The sequence below is a fragment of the Crocuta crocuta genome, unplaced genomic scaffold, assembly GCF_008692635.1.
Source record: "Crocuta crocuta isolate KB4526 unplaced genomic scaffold, BGI_CrCroc_1.0 scaffold51, whole genome shotgun sequence".
Lineage (NCBI taxonomy): Eukaryota > Metazoa > Chordata > Mammalia > Carnivora > Hyaenidae > Crocuta > Crocuta crocuta.
In genome coordinates, this window is record NW_027527624.1 from 2712192 (window position 1) to 2734969 (window position 22778).

The 22778-nt window shown below is 46.7% G+C and overlaps 1 protein-coding gene and 1 long non-coding RNA gene across 2 annotated transcripts in view; one reads left to right on the top strand and one right to left on the bottom strand.

The window, feature by feature from the left end:
* MYO10 (myosin X) overlaps positions 1-22778 on the top strand; it is a 236355-nt gene that overhangs the window by 192932 nt on the left and 20645 nt on the right. Inside the window, exons 22-32 of the mRNA XM_077772062.1 lie at positions 2262-2368; positions 3197-3430; positions 3787-3832; positions 4716-5582; positions 6401-6524; positions 11864-12107; positions 14791-14886; positions 18048-18141; positions 19178-19233; positions 21424-21566; positions 21793-21987. Coding sequence (XP_077628188.1) covers positions 2262-2368; positions 3197-3430; positions 3787-3832; positions 4716-5582; positions 6401-6524; positions 11864-12107; positions 14791-14886; positions 18048-18141; positions 19178-19233; positions 21424-21566; positions 21793-21987 — 2206 coding nt within the window. The remainder of the gene's footprint in view (positions 1-2261; positions 2369-3196; positions 3431-3786; positions 3833-4715; positions 5583-6400; positions 6525-11863; positions 12108-14790; positions 14887-18047; positions 18142-19177; positions 19234-21423; positions 21567-21792; positions 21988-22778) is intronic.
* Positions 528-5576, bottom strand: LOC144238281 (uncharacterized). The gene is made up of 3 exons (XR_013337059.1): positions 5456-5576; positions 2180-2360; positions 528-1017 (listed from the first exon to the last, which is right to left on the bottom strand). It is a non-coding gene; the product is annotated as an uncharacterized LOC144238281 (long non-coding RNA).

The following is a 22778-nucleotide window of genomic DNA, read 5'->3' on the forward strand; positions in this document are numbered from 1 at the left end:
AAGTCCAGTCTTGATGAAAACTTCTGATCCATAGTTTTGATAAACAGATTCATATTTCTGAAAACTTTTTATTATTAAAAAAATAAGCTGGAGTGCTTTGGTGGCTCAATCAGTTAAGCGTCTGACTTCTGTGCAGGTCGTGATCTCATGGTTCTTGGGTTCGAGCCCCACATTGGGCTTGGTGCTGACAGCTCGGAGCCTGTAGCCTGCTTCAGATTCTGCGTCTGTCTCTCTCTCTGACCCTCCTCCACTCGTGCACTGTCTCTCAAAAATAAAAATGTTAAAAAAAATTTTTTTAATAAGCTTTATACTTGTAGATTTTTTTTTTTTGGCCAAAGAGATAGACTGTTTATGCATCAACCGAGTGTATAATTGCAATTATAGGAAGAGGACTCAATGAGACACTTTTCTAGGAGAGTTATTTGTGGTAGAGTTTTACAAGTGGTCGGAAATCCAGGGCGGGAGTGGGTAAAGCGCCTGTGAGTCAGATGGTGGTAGGAATCTTTATTTGCTTTTTTGCCCAAATGTCGAAAGACACAACAGAGAGAATGGGAAAATGTGCTATTAAGAAAACCTAATGCATCATTATAGGCCAGAATGACTCACCAGAGCATAAATCAAAACATCATCAGTGAGAGAGAGTGTCATTTAGCTCCCGCCCACTGTCACCAGAATGCTTCCACGCTCTTAATAGAAGAGCATAAAAATGTGGCCCTAGTTTTTCTAGAGAACGATTCACAATTTCTTACGCATGCAGTAATTCCAAAATTATAAAATTAAAAGCTACCTTGAGGAAGGGTCTTAATATTTTCACATCTTTCCAAATAGTGGGAATTCTGATACAGTGCCAGTAATTAGATACACTTCTGTTATGTTGGAAGCATAGGATTCAGGTGGCCAGTTCGGAGATACAGGGCAGCCAATAGCGACGATCTGTTTAGTTCCAATTCTGGTAATCTTGTGATGGCCAAGCTGAGATGGAGTGGAGACGGTTCCATTCGAACTTCAAACTCCATTCTGAGAATTACGTTCATCATGTCATTTTTTAAATAAAACTATTTATTCATTTGTTAAGTTTATTTCTTTTGAGAGAGATAGAGTGGGTGGAGGAGGGACAGAGAGAGAGAGGGAGAGAGAACCCCAAGCAGGCTCTGCGCTGTCACCACAGAGCCCGATGCAGGGCTCGAATCCATGAATCAAGAGATCATGACCTGACTCGAAATCAAGTGTCAGATGCTCAACTGACTGAGCCACCCAGGCGCCCCTTAGTGTCAGTTTTTTAGAGGTGCATTAATTGGTTTTGAGGCCAAGATACTGTGATCACAATAGTCCTGCAGAGAGAGTTTCCATGTGCGGGCAAGGTAATATTTTGCAAAGTTCTTGGATTTTTTCCCCCCCCTTCCTTTTTTTTTTTTTTTCTTTTTAAGTTTATTTATTTTGAGAGAGTGGAGACATAGTCGGGGAGGGGCAGAGAAAGGGAGCAAGAATCCCAAGCAGGCTCCGCACTGTCAGTGCAGAGCCTAACGTGGGGTTCAAACCCATGAACCATGAGATCATGACCTGAGCCAAAGTCGAACCTTAACCAACCGAACCACCCAGGTGCCCTTCTGTTCTTTTGTTAACATAGCATGTCTCTCTGGATTTCTTGTGACTTACACTTCATGTATGACTGGTGCCAGTCCATGGAGTATTTGTCCCTTGATGAGATAAGTGATTATAAACTTTGATGGCAACTTCATGGTCTGTTATGACTATCGAGTGTAATAACAACCCTCCAAAATGGGACTTTTCTAAATCTTTGCTTTTTCTTTCTAGTAATGTACTTTTTTACTCTATTTTACAAACATCTTTTTTTTTTATTTCTAGGAGAGAGAGAGAGACAGCGTGAGCAGGGGAGGGTCAGAGAGAGAGGGAGATACAGACTCTGAAATAGGCTCCAGACTCTGAGCTGGCAGTCAGCACAGAGCCCGACGTGGGACTCGAACCCACGAACCGCAAGATCATGACCTAAGTGAAAGTCGGACGCTTAACCGACTAAGCCTCCCAGGCGCCCCTCTATTTTACAAACATCTTAGGACACGACAGAGAGAAAGTTGACCAAACAGAGCAGCCCTTCCCTGAGGGGAGTTTGAGAAGCACACAGATATGTGTTTGGAGCAAACTTAGAAGAAAACCTTACCTCCCCCAAGAGATCTCTGAGAGAGAATCTCCTTTTACCAGCCGTGTTCTTTGCTTCTGATGTGTCACTTTCCCTGGGGCAGGTCTTCCTTCGAGAATCCCTGGAGCAGAAGCTGGAGAAGCGGCGGGAGGAGGAAGTTACGAGGGCGGCCATGGTGATCCGGGCCCACATCTTAGGCTACCTGGCACGGTAAGAAGCACAGAGGGGAGAAGCCATTTAGCACCAAAAGGAGGGCTTCCGTACTGTGTGTCCCCGAGCGGGGTAGCCCGGGTCATTTGCTTTCATTTACAGTAGACCTGGATGGGGGTTAAGACCACGCTATGGAGAGTCTCAAGCTGGTGCTCGTAACTAGCGATGCCAGATGCCCGGGTGGCTTGACCTGGACGGAAAGCAGGAAAGGGGCCTCCTGGTATCTTCGTTAGAGCAATGACAGGAAGGGACCGTGCTGAGATATTTAAATTGTTTACCCAGTTCCTTGCAGGCAGCCTGGTTGTCTCAACTTGGCTGTCATCTCATCGCGTCCACAGAGGCCCCCACCCTCCAGCGCTGACCCAGTGAGGTGGCCTCTGGTCTTGTGCACTTGAGTTTTGTCCATCTCTGTGGACCTGCGCACCACGTGAAACTCCACGCCGCAACATTTTCTGAAGTACAAAGCCATCCTGCTGTGGCGTTTTACCCCTCACCCCCACCCCCCCATCATGAGAACCGGAGACCATATCAAATCTCTTTCGGTCCTGTTTACAACGCGACTTCTGCCAGGACTGTTCAGAGTCAGCATTAGGGGTTACGGGTTTAGCCAAGACAATGATAGGGTTCTTGCTTTAGCTTTGTTTGTTATTATTGTGTTGTTTTTCTTCTGTTTTGTCCAAAGGGGCCTCCTGTTTGCTCCCGTCTCTAAAACGAGGCTTTCCAGATAGGCCCTGTTCTTTTGTCTTGTAGCGTTAACATAAACTCCTGAAGAGCTTGGAGCCTCGTTACCTCAACGGTTCCGTTGTGCCACTCTGTTCTCATTTTCAGAAAGCAATACAAAAAGGTCCTTTGTTGTGTGGTGATCATCCAGAAGAATTACAGAGCATTCCTTCTGAGGAAGAGATTCTTGCACCTGAAAAAAGCAGCCATCGTTTTCCAGAAGCAACTCCGAGGTCAGATCGCTCGGAGAGTTTACAGACAGCTGCTGGCGGAAAAACGGGAGAAGGAAGAAAAGAGGAAACGGGAGGAGGAGGAACAGAGGAAACGGGAGGAGGAGGAGAGGTATGGTAGCTTTTTTGCTTGGATGAAGCAGGAGGGGCGCCTTTTGAGTTTTAAGGTCAATATCCTTTCTCGCAGCAAGAATTCCCAGTGGGTGCTGCAGAACCATCTATTTGAAACATTACTCTCTTGGCAGCTTGGGGAGAAAATTCCTTGGCAGCATGGACGACTGACTTCTGTGCATTCTTGTCCGTGCACGGAATGAGTAATGTACCAAAGGAAGAGGGTCCATCCTTCATTCTTTTCAAGTTGTCTTTATCAAAGCATGTTTTTTAAAAAGCTGGCTCGCTCTGAAAAGTGCTTCTAGGATGTTTTCTCTGCGTTGGTTTATCTTCCTGTCTTTTTTTTACTCTCTTTAGAGAAAGAGAGAGGGCCCGAAGAGAAGCTGAGCTCCGCGCCCAGCAGGTAAAGAATGCCCACGACCTCGTGGCATCTGGTCTGCCCGTTTCTTTCCCACGTCAAACACTCTGAATCAAGGATTTGAAGCTAAAATAAAGTATAAAGATACAAGAAGAATTTTAAAGGAGATCTCTACGATGCAGCCCATTACAACTGAGTATAACCACCATATCAGTTTGCTAGTGCTGCCATAACAAAGTGCCACAGCCTAGATGGATTGAACGAGAAAAACGGTTATCTCGTGACTGTGAAGGCCAGACGCCCAAGATAAAGATAGCAGCAGATTGGGTGTCTTCTGAGGCCTCTCTCCTTGGCTTGCACATGGCCACCTTCTCCCTGTGTCCCCCCGACGTCTCCCATTCGTGTGCATGCATCCCTGGCGTCTCGGTGTGTCCCAGTCTCCTCTTCCTACAAGGACACCGGTCAGACTAGGTTACAGTCCGCCTCAGGGCCTTTTTCTAACGTAATCACCTCTTTAAAAGCCCTTCCTCCAGGGTCGCCTGGGTGGCTCGGTGAGTTAAACAACTGACTCGATTTCTGCTCCGGTCATGATCTTGCTATTGGTGAGATCAAGTCCTACGTGGGGCTCCGGGCTGACGGCACAGAGCCTGCCTGGGATTCGCTCTCCCCTCTCCCTCTCTGTCCCTCCTGTGCACACACACGTGCGTCCTCTCTCTCAAAATAAATAAACTTCAGAAATAAAAGCGCTGTCTCCCAATGCGCCTTCTGAGGTACTGAAGATTAGGCCTTCGGCACATCAGCTTGGAGGAGGGGGCACACGGCTCGGCCCATAAACTCCACTTCTCGTCCCGGTTCTTTATTGCGAAGGAAGAGCGATGCTTGTACCCCTCGCAGTGAGCCTTGCTAACCCGGTCCCTCTTCTGCCCAGGAGGAAGCCGCCAGGAAGCAGCAAGACCGCGAAGCCTCGCAGAAGGTCCAGGCGGAGGCCGAGCTGCACCAGGACCTCGAGAAGCAGAAGGAAAACAAGCAGGTGGAGGAGATCCTCCGGCTGGAGAAGGAGATCGAGGACCTGCAGCGCATGAAGGAGCGGCAGGAGCTGTCCCTGACCGAGGCCTCCCTGCAGAAGCTGCAGCAGCTGCGGGACCGCGAGCTCCAGAGGCTGGAGGACGAGGCGTGCCGGGCGGCGCAGGAGTTCCTGGAGTCGCTCAACTTCGACGAGATTGACGAGTGCGTGCGCAACATCGAGCGCTCCCTGTCGGTGGGCAGCGAGTTCTCGCGGGAGCCCGCGGAGGCCGCGGAGCGCGCGTGCGCAGAGAAGCCCAGCTTCAACTTCAGCCAGCCCTACCCGGAAGAGGAGGTGGACGAAGGCTTCGAGGCGGACGACGACGCCTTCAAGGACTCGCCCAACCCCAGCGAGCACGGCCACTCGGACCAGCGCACCAGCGGCATCCGCACCAGCGACGAGTCCTCGGAGGAGGACCCTTACATGAACGACACGGTGGTGCCCACGAGCCCCAGCGCAGACGGCACGGTGCCCCTCGCCCCGTCGGAGTGCGCCTCCTCCGCCGGGGAGCCCGCCTACTGCTTGCCGCAGAACGGCGGGGGCCTCCCCGCCCCGGACGGCGACTACGACTACGACCAAGACGACTACGAGGACGGCGCCGTCACCTCGGGCAGCAGCGTCACCTTCTCCACCTCGTACGGCAGCCAGTGGTCACCGGACTACCGGTGCTCCGTGGGCACCTGCAACAGCTCCGGGGCCTACCGCTTCAGCTCGGAGGGGGCGCAGTCCTCGGTGAGTGCTGCGCGCCCACACCCCGGGCGCCCCGCCTCCCGGAGGGACGAGCCGAGGCTTCGGCGTCAGGCTCTCCGAGACGCCCCTCAAACCCCGCTCTCTCGCCGAAAGCCGTCGCGTTAGTAAATGGAACTTTGAGGGGCATGTTGCAGTTTGAACACAGAGCCCGGAATTGCATTTTGCCCGGAGCCTAAGAAAACTGGCATTTTCCATGGAAACCTTAGTTGTGTCTATCCTAGCTTCCCAACAGGTCGGGAAATAAGACCCCCTCGGAAATTAGAGCTAGCATTGCCAAGGGCATCCTGGAGAAGCGGCCCTTACGGTAGCTGTAGGGTCCACCTCCTGGAATGTTCTGCCCTGTTCCGGTCGTAAGGGAGGACCGTTTCCGGCTTAACACAGGGGCTTTCCAACTATTTATAGTCTATTTATAGTTTACTTTAATTTTTCCCATTGACTGCGCATTAAATACCCCCTTGATTTTCTAAGACTTGAAGTTATTTTTATCGTAGTAATTTGAAGGGAATTAGCTCATGTACGGTTTGATTAAAATTATACCCTTGAACAGCAATGTCTTTAGAACAGCCGTTGGGTTGAAGTCTCTGTCGCACTTCATGTATTCATTCAGCGGGCCCTGCGACCCTAAAAGTCAGTATTTTATCATTCTTTTGAGGACTGCCCTGTGTGGTAACGGTTTGAATCCACATGTCGCCTCTTGGTCAGTTTTTAGTTTGTTCAATGTGAGTCGACGGCTAGGCTGGGCATTTTTGTTGCTTTTTCTGTTTTGCTCACCACTGGCTCGCTCTCTTCTCCTTGTCCAGTTTGAAGATAGCGAAGAGGACTTTGATTCTCGGTTTGATACGGATGATGAACTGTCTTACCGGCGGGACTCCGTGTATAGCTGTGTCACGCAGCCTTACTTCCACAGCTTTTTGTACATGAAAGGTAGGATCCGTGTCACCAGGGTGTCAGGGTTGGGGGTGGAGCAATGGAGGACTGAGGTTTTCACTAAGGGACACCAGGAACATCACTCTCCGTTCCCCCTACCCTTACCTGGTGTTAGGTCCTCTTAGATGAGGGAGGGGTGCCCTGCTGCTATGACATGGGTGACGTGATCGTGCCATGAAGGGCTCTTTTGACTCTCCACAGTGCACATTGTTTGGACAGAGGGTACAACTGGCCACTGCTGCCATATTCCGTCCCTCTCTACTCTCTTGCCTCCCCATCTCATTTCTGTGCTTTTTTCCTTTCTTCCTACATCTCCTCTCCCCTGCCCCCAACTTTCCTCTTTCTTTTACACGTGGGTGTGCGCACACGGACGGACACACACACACACACACACACACAAGCTTCTGCGGGAGCTGGTATAGCTCATTGTAAGGATACGCTACACTTTTCCCTCTGACACGAGTGTCCGAGAACCCCGAAGCTTTCCCTATCCATGGGGAGCGGTAAAGATCTGAGAGACGGGCGCATCTTGATGGCTTATGACACCTGCTATCTGCCCCCTACTTTGTGATAAGGATTTTGGTTGTATGTTTTGAGTATTAAATTTTGAATGTGCTGAACTGACCCTTAATACTTAAGGACTTCAGGGGCACCCTGGCTCAGTGGGTTAGGTGTGGGACTCTCAATTTCGGTTCAGGTCGTGATCTCTTGGTCTGAGAGTTCAAGCCCTGCGTCAGGCTGTGTGCTGATAGCGCAGAGCCTGCTTGGGATCCTCTCTCTCAAAATAAATAAGCTCAAAAAAATAAAATACTCAAGGCCTTCAAAGCATTTACTTTCGGAAAGGAACTTAATTAGGACCTTGTAGCCATGCCTTATTTCTGCTGTCAACTCTGCCTTCTGCATCGGTGACAGGGATCATGAGAAGCCCCAGTCCTCACTGGGTTTTGGTAGGAGTTTCCCATGGATCAGTGAAGGAAGGGACTGCCTGGTTTCTGACATGGCTCTAGACTGGACGAGGGAAGGGGTCTGCATCCTGGGGGGCGGGGGGGACAGGGATAATAAGAACCACCCACCTTCCACCTCATGGCGCCCTTCACTCCACCCCTCCTTTTCTTTCCCTTCCCCGTTTCTCTGTCAGCAAGTGTGTCTTCTCTGACTCTTTTCTTTACTGTGGCCATCTTTCTTCATTTGCTTTGCCTTTCCTTTTTCCCCTCTGAAAAAGTGTTTTATTCTGTTTTCCCTCTCTCTGTTTCTTCTGTTCTTTGCTTCTCTCTTCTTCTGTTGGCATATTTCTCCCTCTTCATATTGCTTGGCCTCCTCAGTATTTTTTCTGTTCTTCACTTACATTTTTCTTTTCATTTGATTTCTCTCCCTGTTACTTTTGTCCCCATGTTAAACATCGGTCTGGTTACTAACATCAGTCACTCGCTTTTCAGATTTCTCCTGTGATCAGCCCCAGAGCCCCACGTGCTCATGGAAAGCCCCCCAGGTCTAGTTTAGGGACCATCTTCCAGTTGCCTGGAGTCATTGGTTCCTGGGAATTTTTATGAGTGTGCTAAATGAGAAAGATTGAAAAATCCTAGCCGAGGAATCAAGTGGTCGTTGGAATACTCGAGGAAAGAAAAAAATTAATCACAACTCAACCTAATCTAATAAGTATGTTAAATCAATCATAGCATTTTAAGATTTTTCTCATGTAAGAAAAAGATTTTGTCTTGCATTTCTCAGAGTAAATATAAGCTTTTTATTATTAATATATTTCCCCATCCTTAATTGAGTTCCCTAATTTAGCTTTAAAATTTCCCTATAAGTCATTCTTTTTTTCTTTTAGTTTTTTTAATGTTTTTTATTTATTTCTGAAAGAGAGAGACAGCATGAACAGGGGAGGGTCAGAGAAAGAGTGAGACACAGAATCTGAAGCGGGCTCCAGGCTCTGAGCTAGCCATCAGCACAGAGCCCGATGCGGAGCTTGAACCCACAAACCATGAGATTGTGACCTGAGCCAATGTCGGACACTTAACTGACTGAGCCACCCAGACGCCCTCCCCCCCCATAAGTCCTTCTTACTTAAAATATATGACATTGGTTTATCGCATAATTGTCTGATTAAAACAAACGAGATGAAGAAGTAAAGCTATATTCCAAGCATTAAAATCTTTAAAGCATGAGGGGCGCCAGTGTGGCTCAGTTGGTTGAGCATCCAGCTTCAGCTCAGGTCGTGATCTTGCAGTTCGTGAGTTCAGGCCCCATGTTGGCTCTGCGCTGACACCTCAAAGCCTGGAGCCTGCCTCAGATTCTGTGTGTGTGTGTGTGTGTTTGTGTGTGTGTGTCCCTCTGCCCCTCCCCCACTTGTGTTTTTTCTCTCTCAAAAATAAATGTTAAAAAAAATTAAAGGGGCGCCTGGGTGGCTCAGTCAGTTAAGTGCCCAACTTCGGCTCAGGTCATGATCTCGCGGTTCATGGGTTCAAGCCCCGTGTCGGGCTGTGTGCAGATGGCTAGCTCAGAGCCTGGAGCCTGCTTCAGATTCTGTGTCTCCCTCTCTCTCTGACCCTCCCCTGCTCACGCGCTCTCTCTCTCACAAATAAAACATTAAAAATTTAAAAAAAAAATTAAAGTATGAAAAGCTCAAGAAGTTAAGCAAGTGAATTTTTGGCAAACTCCTCTTAATAAAACTTTATAAATGCATCATCTTTTAATCTTTGGAACATCATTTAATCTTTAATAAAGTACTTATAAAGTTGCAACCAAAAGTTTTAGAGAAACCGATTATAAAGGAAATCTGACCATCAGATTATATTTTATAAGCATCAGTGAGTTTTCACCAGCCTAATAGTCTGCTAAAGGTGTTTGCAGTTAGGAGATTAATAGCATTGATCTTCTTCTCTCCATGATGAGGTATGCAGGGGGCACCCAGCTGGGAGCGAGTCCCATTCATAACAAGAGCCCAGAGTACATAAGCTCCAGGTAACGCTCTTGTGATGACTGGTCTAATCTGTGTCTTCAGAACAATTGTGAGCAACGTTTATCATTTACAAACTTTTTTTTACCTGAAATGTAATTAACATATAATGTAATCTTGGCTTCAGGTGTCCAACATAATGATTCAACAATTTCGTACATTACTCCGCGCTTACCACGAGTCGTAGCCCCGTCTGTCATCAGACAGTGTTTTTAACCTTTATCACTTACAGACGATGATAAGATAATAGAAAAACTCTGTACTACAGTTTCCTCTGGGCTTGTTTTGAGAAACCCAGATTAAAGCCACAAATCAGAAAGAAAAAGTTTAATTCCAGGAGCCCTTGGCGAGTCTGTAGTTTGTGAAAGAAACAGCCCTGGAGTGGGGCATGGCCACAGACTTCACTGCTAGGTGAGCAGGAAATGTTTTAGGTTGAAGAAGGCATCGGTGTGTGTAAGAAAGCAGGTGCCTTTGCACACCAGACACCAGTGTGGTCCTCGCTTCCTTGTCCTCACGCAAATGAAGTATGGGGTTTAGCTCTTTAGTCATTGAAGGAAGTCGTTGAAGAAATTTATCTGAGAAGGTCTGTTTTCAGGTTCTATGCAATTTGTAAAAGCATTTTCTTTATTTCTTCTTTCAGTATCCATGTTCAAGGGTGCCTTATTTTTATCACTGGCTGATCAAAAAAAATTTGTCACCGTATAATACATTAATTAAGTAGANAATCTGAGAAGGTCTGTTTTCAGGTTCTATGCAATTTGTAAAAGAAAGCATTTTCTTTATTTCTTCTTTCAGTATCCATGTTCAAGGGTGCCTTATTTTTATCACTGGCTGATCAAAAAAAATTTGTCACCGTATAATACATTAATTAAGTAGATTCAATGTTAGTGGATATGTGAAGAGATTTTTGATTGATGGTGGTTAAGATGTCATCTTTGAGTGTTCTTGGGAAATCTAGAATACTGAAGTTTATTTTGATAGCATGAGAAGGGAGGGGCGGAGAGAGAGAATCCCGAGCAGGCTTTACATGGAGCCTGACTTGGGCTCGAACCCACAAACCATGAGATCATGACCTGAGCCTAAACCAAGAGTCAGCTGCCCAACTGACTGAGCTACTCAGGCACTCCAAGATATTTAGAATACTAAGATAAAATTATTCTGCTAGAAAAATGTTAGAACTTTTTTTAAATATTTTATTTTTAAGCAATTACTATACCCAACATGGGGCTCAAACCCAGATCAAGAGTCGCATGCCTCACTGACAGCATCAGCCCAGCCACCATTTAGAAATAACTTTTTACTTGTAAAAGATAAATATATCCTGTCAGCCTTCTCTTAACCAAAAAGATTTGTATTAAATAAATCATGGCTAAATTCTCATTTTTTTTCTTTTTTCCTTTTAAACGAATTTTTAATTTTTTTTTTTTCTTTTTGAGACAGAGACAGTGAGAGTGGGGGAGGAATGGGGAGAGACAGAGACACAGAATCTGAGGCGGGCTGCAGGCTCCAACCTGTCAGCACAGAGCCTGATGTGGGGCTTGAGCTCACGAACTGTGAGATCATAACCTGAGTCAACGTCGGCTTTGGCTGATGCTTAACTGACTGAGCCACCCAGGCACGCCTAAATTCTCATTTTTAAGACCCAGTCACAATTGCTTCATGTTCTAAATCTTTTAGTTTTTACATATAAGCCATTTTCAGATGATGATGCATTCCTTTGAAAGGATATGTTTATCCCAAAAAGTCCTATCTTATTTTCCAATGTATGATTTCAGTCTTGATCTGAATACACTGAATAAGGAATGTGTAAACTTTGACACCATTTAAAAAAATTTTTTCAATGTTGATTTGAGAGAGAGAGAGAGAGAGAATGCACATGAGTGGGGGAGGGACAGAGAGAGGGAGACACAGATTCCAAAGCAGGCTGCAGGCTCTGAGCTGTCAGCACAGAGCCTGATGCGGGGCTCGAACCCACAAACTGTGAGAACATGACCTCAGCCAAAGTCAGACACTCAACCGACTGAGCCACCCAGGCGCCCCTCTTTGACATCATTTTAAATTAATTTCTCCTCTCCGGGGCATTTGGAGGTAAGCATGATCCGTACGTACAGAAATGGTTCTCGCCCCATGGCTCTGGACGTATTCCGGGGGTTAGAGTGTCAGCTTGTCATTGGCGTTTCTGGTGGCTCATCACCGGGATTTCTCAGCTGAGTAGGAGGCGCTCCGGATGTGAGGGAGGGACGGCATTCTCTGCGACCAAGCCAAGCTAGTGTAACATCTCCCACTGCCTCCGGAACACAAGGGAGGGGTGCTAAGANGATCTTGTCATCTTGATTGACTTTACTTGTACCCTCCCTCACCCATCTGGGGGCCACAGGTGGCTTAATGAACTCCTGGAAACGCCGCTGGTGTGTCCTCAAGGACGAAACCTTCCTGTGGTTCCGCTCCAAGCAGGAGGCCCTCAAGCAAGGCTGGCTTCACAAAAAAGGTGGTGGCTCATCCACACTGTCCCGGAGAAACTGGAAAAAGCGCTGGTTTGTCCTCCGCCAGTCCAAGCTGATGTACTTTGAAAACGACAGTGAGGAGAAGCTCAAGGGCACCTTGGAAGTCCGGACAGCCAAGTACGTGGATGGACTGTGTGGGTGGCCCCTTGGGTGGTGCCCTGGGGCTGCTGGGCCATTGATGTCATTGCCACCAAAGCCACCGGTCCCTGGGCTGTAGTAGGTGTTGAGTGCATCCAAACCATTCCCTTCAGTGGACTGGATTGTTACGAAACTGGGGAAGTGACGTCGTGAGCAGTTCACGCTCTGTGGGCACGTTCAGACATTGGGCTCTTGTTGTAAGACGCCACCCGGACCTGGAGCTGGCCTGTAGGAAATGTGATTGTCTGTATGCAGGAATCCTGGGAATAGTGAACAGCCGGTCAAGAATCTTTTTCTTGGTCCACAGACCACTTCTAGTCCTTCTATGTAAGCAGATTGCTAAATTGGAGACAGATTGCTAATGCGGGGGTGTTTGGGGCATCATTGACATACGTTAGTTTCACACGTACACCATAGCGCCTGCACATTTGTGTCCTTTGCAAAATGATTACCATGGTAAGACTAGTTAGCATCCATCACCATCACCGTCCATACTTACAGATTTCCCCCTGGGAGATTGTACCTTTTCACTACCTTCTTCCTTTTGTTTGTTTGTTTTTAACTTTGTGATTACGCTTCACTCGTAGAGGTGTTTTTCGGAATGAATTTTTGTCTTTTGCTATGTGGGATATACCAGCCATCTTCGTTCCCAGCAATGAGAGGAACAGAGCTGGGCTTTGACTCCAACAAACTCTCTNCTGTTCCTCCTCGTGATTGACCGCACAGAGGGCTCACCCACAAATGTCGGGAAGCTCAGGAGGAGGAGGGAAGAGCGAGAATTCCTGTGGTGCAAACTGATGTAGGTTCCTCGTGCACCTGACTGCTGCTTGAGGAAGCCCTGTTCTCCGGGTGCCTTGTGAGAATTACAGAGTTAAGGAGATGGTAGCTCTCATTCCACCATTTCTGTCCTGTTCTGTGGAGGAAGGACAAAAAATTCTTAGCGTTTCACCACATTAAGATTTTTTGCAGAGATTAATGAAAATGTTCCATTTTATTAAAGAAGATGTCAATCCTTTGCCGGAGGAGATGGAAGAATATAATGAAGGGCCTGTGCTCCTTCGCCAACTTCCAGCAGTGACCCCCTCGCCCCCAAGGCCCTAGTGTCTCACCCGTAACCCCCACCCCGCACCCCTTCCCTTGAGAACTGTTCCGTAATGCAGGTTCGGGCTCCATGTAATTTTATCTCTAAATAGTTCGGTATACGCTTAACAGTTAAGACTCCATACGTAATCACATTATGACTGTAACACTTAAAAAGTAACTCTTTAATCATCCAGACTCTGGTCACTGTTCAAATTCCTCCACTTGCCTTGTAAATGGAGGCGGTAGCGCTCCTCTTGGTTCAGGCTGGTTTGTTTCTCCAAATCAGAATTCAAACAAGGTTGATAAGTTGTAATCAATGGACAGCTCTCTCAAGTCTTCTATAGCATTCCCCTCCATCGTTTTCTTCACTCACTCACTGCCATTGAAGATGCTACCACATTTATCTGAGTTTCCAGATGGCGTGTGTCGTGACCCTGAGAATAGCTTCACTCACTCCTCTCCAGAGAGCTTTTTACAAGTGTGGGTCCCTGCCTGTGTTTTCTGAACATTTCCCAGGATTCACATGGGCCACTGTGGTTCAGACGCACAGCCTTGCAGCTAGATCCCTGTCCCCTCTCATTTTACATACGAGGTTGGTGAGGTCCTGAGAGGCAGAGCGGCTGGTCCAGTATGATGCAGTCGGGACGCTTTCCCTGAGGTCTTGCTCAAGGCTCCTCCAACCAGACGCCGGGCTGGCCGCTCCTCATGTATCACCTCTCACCTCCCGCACAGAAAGGGCAGAAATTCTCGCCATCTTGGTTTTAAAAAATATTTTCTCTTGTCTGACTCCAGCTGTAAGGTACTTATTTTTTCTACCTAGTAAGCCTGTTGAGTTGTGTAGATATGGAATCGGTGTTTTACTGTGAAGAGTCATGCTACCTCAGTTGGCAAAGCTAGCCGGCTTTATCCCCAAGACCTTCTTCAAGTATTTTACCATCTCTGGTCCCATCTCAACACGTGCTTGTGTTGCACCCTGATCTTGTTAACCTGCTCCACTGAGTGTAAACGTCCAGTGTCGTTCAGGGCATATTGGGATGAAATATCAGGATGGCATTGAGATCTAGAAACACCCAAGTCCTGCTCTTCAGCCCAGAGCCCTCAGTGGAAATAATGTGCCCATACCAGGTCAGGGGTGTCAGCCAAGGCCTTGAATTGCAGTGAGAAGCCGTGAGGAATTAGGAAAGAGCTCAAGACTAGTCACCTCGTGAGGGGTCCTTCCATTCTAGAGCAGTGAGAGGGGCCAAGGGAAGGTGCGGGCCAGGGAGGAGGCTCCTGCCCCAAGCCTTCTAGGGCCTCAGCAGGGACGGGCCTTTGGCAGCGGGCAAGAGTGAGGAGAGAGAGACTCCTCCCTAGAAAAATCCAGGAGACACTTAGCCCTGGCTTCGGTCTCAGCCTTTCTCTCTCAGGAGCAGAGAGGATCCCCGGCCCCCTGGAGGCCACAAGGTCAGGCTGAAGTAGGTATTTGACTGTCCGGTTACAGTTCCCAACTCAGTTATCTGTTTGGTGAAATTGCTTTGCTTGCTTCCTCTTACGGATCCCGTAGTCCTGATTGGCATCCGATGCTTGTGTCCCTTTGCAGAGAGATCATAGATAACACCAGCAAAGAGAACGGGATTGACATCATCATGGCCGATAGGACCTTCCACCTGATTGCCGAATCCCCAGAGGATGCCAGGTGAGACACTGCTTTCAACTGTGTGCAGACCACACCTTTGCTCCCGTGTAGGCCTGGGCACCACACAGATCAGTGTTCACCCTGCCAGCTCCGAAAAGATTTTTAGTGGATTTTCAGGCTGGGCTGGTTAAACCATCGAGGTAGGATGGTTGAAGAACCGCATCATGAAATTCACATTCTTGTCCGGTGGGGTATCTTTCACTGGCTAACGTGTCCAAGTTACCGCACATGGTCCAGGATTTCTGGCTTCAAATACCGCTAGACAGACCCCTTCTTATCTCGGCCCAGGCTTTTATTGTCCCCAGCACTGAGTGTCAACCATGCGCCTGCACAGAGCCAAAAGCCCACCCTTTGGAAGCTTCTGAGCTTTGAAGGGAAGCAGCTTGTGTTTGCCTAAGGATTGAGAACGCAGGAGCGTTCACCGCTGGGTGGTTAAATAATTGATAGCACTGTGGCATTGAGAGAGTGTTGAAAGTCTTCATGTTGAAGAATTCAGTAGGATAGAAGAGGTAGTCAACACTTAAGAGTTAATGATATTTCAGGCAGTATCCTGACATGCTTCACGTGTATTGTTAGCATTATTACCCTTCAACATATTTTACCAAGTAGTAGACTCAGGTAACAGAAGGGGTAGTATAATCTGAATAATGGAAGCTTGTTCTACTGAACAGAGACATTCCGTTTCTGATGTTTCTTGGGAAAGCTTCAGTATCTGAGTTGAAAGGACAGTGTGGTGTCCGTTGGCTGGGCCAAGTGGGATGCATCGCGGGGTCACGCGGGGGTAAGATCCGGTCGAGCATCTGTTTGTCCATTTCTGCCTCGTGAGCCTCAAGGTTACGCTGGAGGGATCTGTCGGATCCTCTGGGCAGCGCCAGCGAGGACCCTTCGCCTACATTCTTTCCTCGTGGCCTCAGGAATCATTAGCATTCTCCTTGCCTTCTCGCTTACCCCTTGCCCTTGGAATGTTTGAGTTGACACAGCGCCATGGTAGCAACAGCAAGGGCAAGGAAGAGAATCCTTCCCATGGGAACACACTGAGAGCCCCGCATGGCCCCATAAATTATGACAGAAACTAGAAAAACCAAGCAAACCTGGAAGTGCAGCCCCTCGTTCCATCCGGGCCTCCTAGAAACCACCCCTGGCTGTTTGCGGCCCCGGGAAGGCCGCGGCCTCGCAGCTGAATTACGGGCCCAGCGTTTGGCAACCATCCTCTCTGCTAATGAGCCTGCGAGGTTGAACGCTGGCCATCTTTTTTAACTGAGGACTTGGTCCCCTGATCAGCAGAATGCAGTTTTTAAAAAATTCCTTTTCAGGTTGAGTTAAATAAACTTGATTCATGAGGAGAAATTTGTAAATTTAAGAGTGTCACCTGAACAGATTGAAAGCACAGCAAATGTTATTCCTTTCTGTGTGTGTGTGTGTGTGTGTGTGTGTGAGAGAGAGAGAGAGAGAGAGAGAGAGAGAGAGTCGTCCTATGTAGCCTACATCTCGAACGTATGTGTTTTTCAGTGTTTGATCTGGGAAACTGTTGAGCTTCATAAAACAATAAGTGAAGTCTTGCCTTTGAGTTAACCAGAACTGATGAAGCAGATTTATATTAAATATTTCCCTTGGTCTCTTCCTAAGAGTCTTCATATGCTGGGGTTTTTTTTGGTAAATGTTTTTATTTATTTCTGAGAGAGTGAGTGTGAGCAGAGGACAGCCAGAGAGAGAGGGAGACACAGAATCTGAGACAGGCTCTAGGCTCTGAACTGGCTGTCAGCACAGAGCCTGACACGGGCCTCGAACCCACGAACCATAAGATCATGACCTGAGCCGAAGTCGGACGCTCAACTGACTGAGCCACCCAGGCACCCCTACATATGCCGTTTTAGAACTCTTGGTCACTGGGGCACCTGGGTCACTCAGTTGGTTAAGCATCTGACTTCGGCTTGAGTCATGATCTTGCAGCTCATGGCTCAAGCCCCACATCGGGCTCTGTGCTAACAGCTAACAGCTCGGAGCCTGGAGCCTTCTTCAGATTCTGTGTCTCCCTCTCTCTTCCCCTTCCTTTCTCATGCTCTGTCTCTCTCAAAAATAAATGAACATTAAAAAAAAAATTAAAAGAAATCCTCGGTCACATTTTTCTCCTTTAAGAATCACAGAGGATAGATTTTAGTGCTTTGCTTATAAGTACCTTACATGATTTACCTTTCTGTATAGGTATAATTTTTTTTTTTTTTGCTTAAATATCCTATTTTATATCAAGTACTTGGCCCTCTTCCTTACTTAGTAGGAGTGTATATATGCCTTACAAAACCCCTGCAGGAGAAGGATGTCCCAGCATCTCTTAGCTGGTGCCTCTCATGTTTTATAGTTGCTTCCTGAATGTTGGATGGATGAATGGACAGATGGATGAATGGATATTCATGGTCATTTTCCTCAAGCATGTATTGTGGGCGTAGTAACATCATGACTTTTGTTCAGCTTGACTTTTCTGAGGTTGACACATTTTCCTTTGTTGTCTGATTCTAATGAGGCTGAAAGTGAGAAAATTCATTTGAATAGAAGATAGAAGAGTTCTCCAGTCAAAACCAGTTTCCACTTTCTACTCCAAGCAGTTGTTTTCTGTTTCCAGCTCCCCTATGGTTTTGTTCACAGTTTGGTAGAAAATTCTCTCAGGTGGTTGGAAAACCCCATCCTGGGAGTGAGTAGGGAAAGTAGACACTAGTGGCCGTCCTGAGATGGTACTCTGACTTCGCTGGCCTTCTTGCCTTGGAATTTACTTTTAAAAAATGAAAAGGTCCCTTGAATGTTCCCTAGGTTATAAATAATATCTTCAATAGAGATCCTTCATTAGAAATGTTTTGGGGCAAACTGAGGACTTCATTGTCATCGTCATTAAATGTCTAAAGGTCCAGAGGTGCTGGAGGAGGAGAGGGTTAGATTGCATTGATCTGACATCGCAGCAGATGATCCCCAAAGGCGTGTGGCTGTTTCTTCTAGCCTGGCCCACTGCTGGTATGAAATCCACACTTAACCTGTGAGGAGTAGGCAGATTAAAAGCAAAGTTGCTCAGAGGAAGGGTCATTTTCACAGAGAATGTGGAGAGGGGCATCATTCACTGGGTTGCAAATCCAGCAGCTGGCCTCTCCCTGACAGTCACTTTCTCCTCCCCACAGCCAGTGGTTCAGCGTGCTGAGTCAGGTCCACGTGTCCACGGACCAGGAGATCCGGGAGATGCATGATGAGCAGGCCAACCCGCAGAACGCCGTGGTGTGTGAGCATTTCGCAGTGGGGGAGACGTCCGAGGGAGGCGAGGGGCTTGGGAATATCTAGACAATACTAAGTGAGCGTGTAATAATTAAAGAGAAAACCAATGATCTTTTGTTTAAAAATCATGGAGAAAAATAGAATAAGTTAAAGAAGATGATCACTCATAATATGTTCCAGTTCTCTCATTTTAAGCCATTAAAAGGACACCAAATCCCAAGCCTTGTGAAATCATGGAAGCACGTTATACTTTCTTTCAAAGGCATTTAGGAATTTTTAAACCGTGTCTTGTCAGTCTTCATTCTATGCTGGACGTATATACGGAACGATGAAATCATATTTTAGGAATAAAGTGTTACTTTCTAATAAGAACTATTTAACAGTTTCTTAGTTTCTTAGCAGAGTTTCTTAGCAGAGTAAGTTTCTTAGCAGAGTAAGGAGCGTCTAGGTGGCTCCGTCAGTTTAGTGACCCACTCTTGATTTTGGCCCAGGTCATCATGATCTCATGGTTTGCAAGATGAGCCCCACATCGTGCGCTGTGCTGATAGCATGCAGCCTGCTTGGGATTGTCTCTTCCTCTTTCTCTGCTCCTCCCCTGCTCAAACATGGTTCCGGGCTCGCCTATCCTCCCTCCCCCCTCCCCCCCCCAATAAACACTTTTTTAAAAGGGGGAAAGTTCTATTTAAAAAATGTTGCTTAGAGTAAGTGTAAAATTTAATGATGGATCATAGCATAAATCAGAAAAATTTGTACTATTGAAAGAAGTTTGTAAACACTTTTCCCTGAAGGTATTTTAAAAGTAAGACAGGAAGATTAATCTATAATTTTTTTAATGAGTGAACTGTAGTTTCTTCCCTGTCGAGAGGCTGTCTGTACTCACTAACAAAAGGGGAGGGGGCCCTTAGATAACGATTATTTTGCAGATAACACGGAAGGAGCGTTTCTGTTTGACTGTTTAGAGAGTCATAACCTAGGGATATTATGATGATGTGTGCTGTATTTAAATGGTTCTCTTGCCTCTGTTTCTGCTCCTTCCCAGGGCACTTTGGATGTGGGGCTGATAGATTCTGTGTGCGCCTCTGATAGCCCCGAAAGGTAAGTTCAGATGTGACTCTTGGCAAAAGTAATTAGTAACCTGCCTCTTGCCACCTGGTCAATTCCAGTCTTCTTTCTTCGTGCCCAGTTTTGTATTCCTTGAAGTCTTCCTCTCTGAGTATCTTTGAGTTGCTGGGGGAGACTGTGGAAACCTAATTTAGACAGTCAGTTAACAAACATACACACAAGAGGGATCTTTTTCATTTGGAAACAGGGATAAAGCCAGGATTCAGAGAGGAAGAAAATACCTGGATAGGAACACGGTGTTCTGGCACAGGGAAGGGTGATTTTCCCTTTCCTCAACTAAATAATGAATTTGAAAAGGATCCCGTTATAATTTATATGTGGAATATTAATAAGTTAAACCACATTTTTCCTTGACATCTCAACCTTATCTGTGCCCTTAAAATAGCATGTTCTGGTTTTTTGAAGGCAAATCATCTCCATGGATGCCCTCAGGAGTCTGTACCATTGACCTTTGTCTTCTCTATTTTTCATGGCTGTTCTTTGAATTCTACGTTAAGAATCAAAATGGCCTTTGACTTCACTAATGGAGCTTTAAAAAGTGAATGGAGGGGCGCCTGGGTGACTCAGTTGAGGCGTCTGACTTCGGCTCAGGTCATGACCTCACGGTTCGTGGGTTCAAGCCCCGAATTGGGCTCTGTGCTGACATCTCAGACCCTGCAGCCTGTTTCGGATTCTGTGTCTCCCGCTCTCTCTGACCCTCCCCTGCTCATGCTGTCTCTCTCTTTCTCTCTCTCTCTCTCTCAGAAATAAATAAAACACTAAAAAATTTTTTTAAAAATAATAATAATAAAAAAAAGTGAATGGAAATGTATTCCAACTGGCAACGAAAATAGTGCCTACTGGGTAGAGCTATCTGGAGTCTTCATCAGCCCATTGATAAAAGCTCTTCTGACCCATATTCTAGTCCCCCTGCACCAGCCTAGCCCTGGCTCAGGAACCTTTAACGTGTGTGTTTTGTCAATATTCAGCCCAGATTTTATTCTGACAGCCAGGTGCCCACCCTGTCTACACCTGACTCCTCCTAAACCCTTTTGCTCTGGCAGGCTGGGCATGTGAGAGTCCGTGCTTAGAAATTTCCATCCCTACTCAGATCCTTCTCTCTTCCTCAAGTGCCTACCTCCTTCCCAACTATAGAAGTAACTTTTATTTTTTTACTTTACTTAAAAAATTTTGTAATGTTTTATTTATTTCTGAGAGAAAGACAGCATGAGCAGGGGAGGGCCAGAGAGAGGGGGAGACACAGAATCTGAAACAGGCTCCAGGCTCTGAGCTAGCTGTCCGCACAGAGCCCGACACGAGGCTTGAACCCACGAACCATGAGATTGTGACCTGAGCCGAAGTCGGACGCCCAACTGACTGAGCCACTCAGGCGCCCCAGAAGTATCTTTTATTTTTAAAGAGCACCTGTCTTTCCCTGTCTACTACAGTCCCACTAATCTTGCTTTTTCTTGAACTTTTGTAGCACTTAATTACTGTGAACATTTAAAAGCCTGCAAGAAATCATTCATAGCCACTGGCTTAAGTGGTTAGCTACAGGAGTTAGTATGAGCTGGGGCCTAGGAGCGACTCAGGGCATTGCTGGGCGAAAAGAGACGGAGGAGAAAGGAAATTTCCATTATTATGTTACCCCTGACTAGGAAGTGAGCCTTTGTTTTCAAAGATGGCTTTGAAAACATGGACCCACGTGGGTGTTTGTCCCAAGCGTAATCCAGTGTATAAGATGTTCCATTTACACCTATTTACTGATCTCCTTTTATTACTGGTGTCTGACATTTCATTACCGACCCACAGAAACATTATCCGAGGCAGTACCCAGAGGCAGAAAGAAATTTACTTTGGAGAGACATCAAAAAAATTCCCCCCACCGTCACCTTATTTTAGCCTTTCCGGAACCAAGTTTCATTTGGAAAGTTTTGCACGAGGGAATCTTTCCCCTTCCAGCGCCTCCCGAATGTGTGGCTCCCAAGTTTAAAGGTTAACGACGCATAAAATAAAATCCTGCAGGAAGGAGCAGGATTTGCCTTAGCGTAAAATAACAGATCGCACTGCGCTTCTCCTCCCTCTGACCGTAAGCAGGGAAAGAGGCGTCTGCTCTGGGCTCAAGCAGGTCACGAGGCCGGTAGGGAGATAAGAGTGTTCCTTCCTTCTCACCCTGCTGCTCAGACCCAACTCGTTCGTGATCATCACGGCCAACCGGGTGCTCCACTGCAACGCCGACACGCCGGAGGAGATGCATCACTGGATCACGCTGCTGCAGAGATCCAAGGGGGACACGAGAGTGGAAGGCCAGGAGTTCATCGTGAGAGGTGACTGCCACCGAGGCTTTTCCCCGGAGGGCGGCTTTTCCGAGTAATTTTGACGCTTGAACTTGCTGAAAAAACAAAACAAAAACAAGAACCCAAGAAAGGGTCGTGGCCCTTTCTCACAAACATAGAGAAATAGGACCCATTTGTCAGTATCCTGCAAATTATTACATGGGATTTGGTGTTGGTCTTTCTAGTTTTTAATGGACCCTTCAATCTTCCTTTCCAGGGTGGTTGCACAAAGAAGTAAAAAACAGTCCAAAGATGTCGTCGTTAAAACTAAAAAAGCGGTGGTTTGTGCTGACCCACAATTCCTTGGATTACTACAAGAGCTCAGAGAAGAATGCTCTGAAATTGGGCACGTTGGTCCTCAATAGCCTCTGCTCGGTGGTGCCTCCAGATGAGAAGATCTTCAAAGAGACAGGTAATGGTGCCTGTGATGAGCCGGGCCCGAACCCTTGTACCTCGAGCTCGAGGAGGCCTGGGTTTGCTCGGACCAGAGGAAGGAGTTTGCGACCTGGTGTGTGCTCATTTCCCCCCCACCAGAAAGAAGCTCTTTCCGTGTTGATTTCTTTCTGAGGCCATCTGTGGTTAGCTGTGTGCACACTTAGTACTTAAACCATGGTATTACCAGAGGTCTTGCTTAGTTGATTTGCAGAAATGTTCTTTTTTTAAAGTTTTTTATGTTTAGTTTTGAGAGAGAGCATGAGTTGGGGAGGTGCAGAGAGAGAGGGAGACACAGAATCCGAAGCAGGTTCCAGGCTCTGAACTGTCAGCACAGAGTCTGATGCGGGGCTCGAACTCACAAACGATGATATCATGACCTGAGCCGAAGTTGGATGTTTAACCAGCTGAACCCCCCAGGCGCCCTGCAGAAATGTTTTTCTGAGGGCAATCACATATAAACCGCAGTTCTCCCGTACGGAGCTTTATTTTTCTATGTCACGTTTCCATCTTCGTGCCATGATAGCCCTGACGCAGCCTAAGAAAGATCAATCCTGACTGTCTGTGAGCTTCCCCTAGTAGAATAGAGAGCAGTTGTGTTAGCGTAGTTTGTTTTTTTCCTTGTCCCTATTATGAAGAGACATAATGTTGTTTGAATTTTGTTGCTCGTTGTGATTTTGTGTTTTTTAAAATACCATTCCTCTGTTCCCTGTTACAGCTTGTTTCTGGACACATAGAATGTTTGTTTAGCAAAAGTGCTTTCTTCTCGGT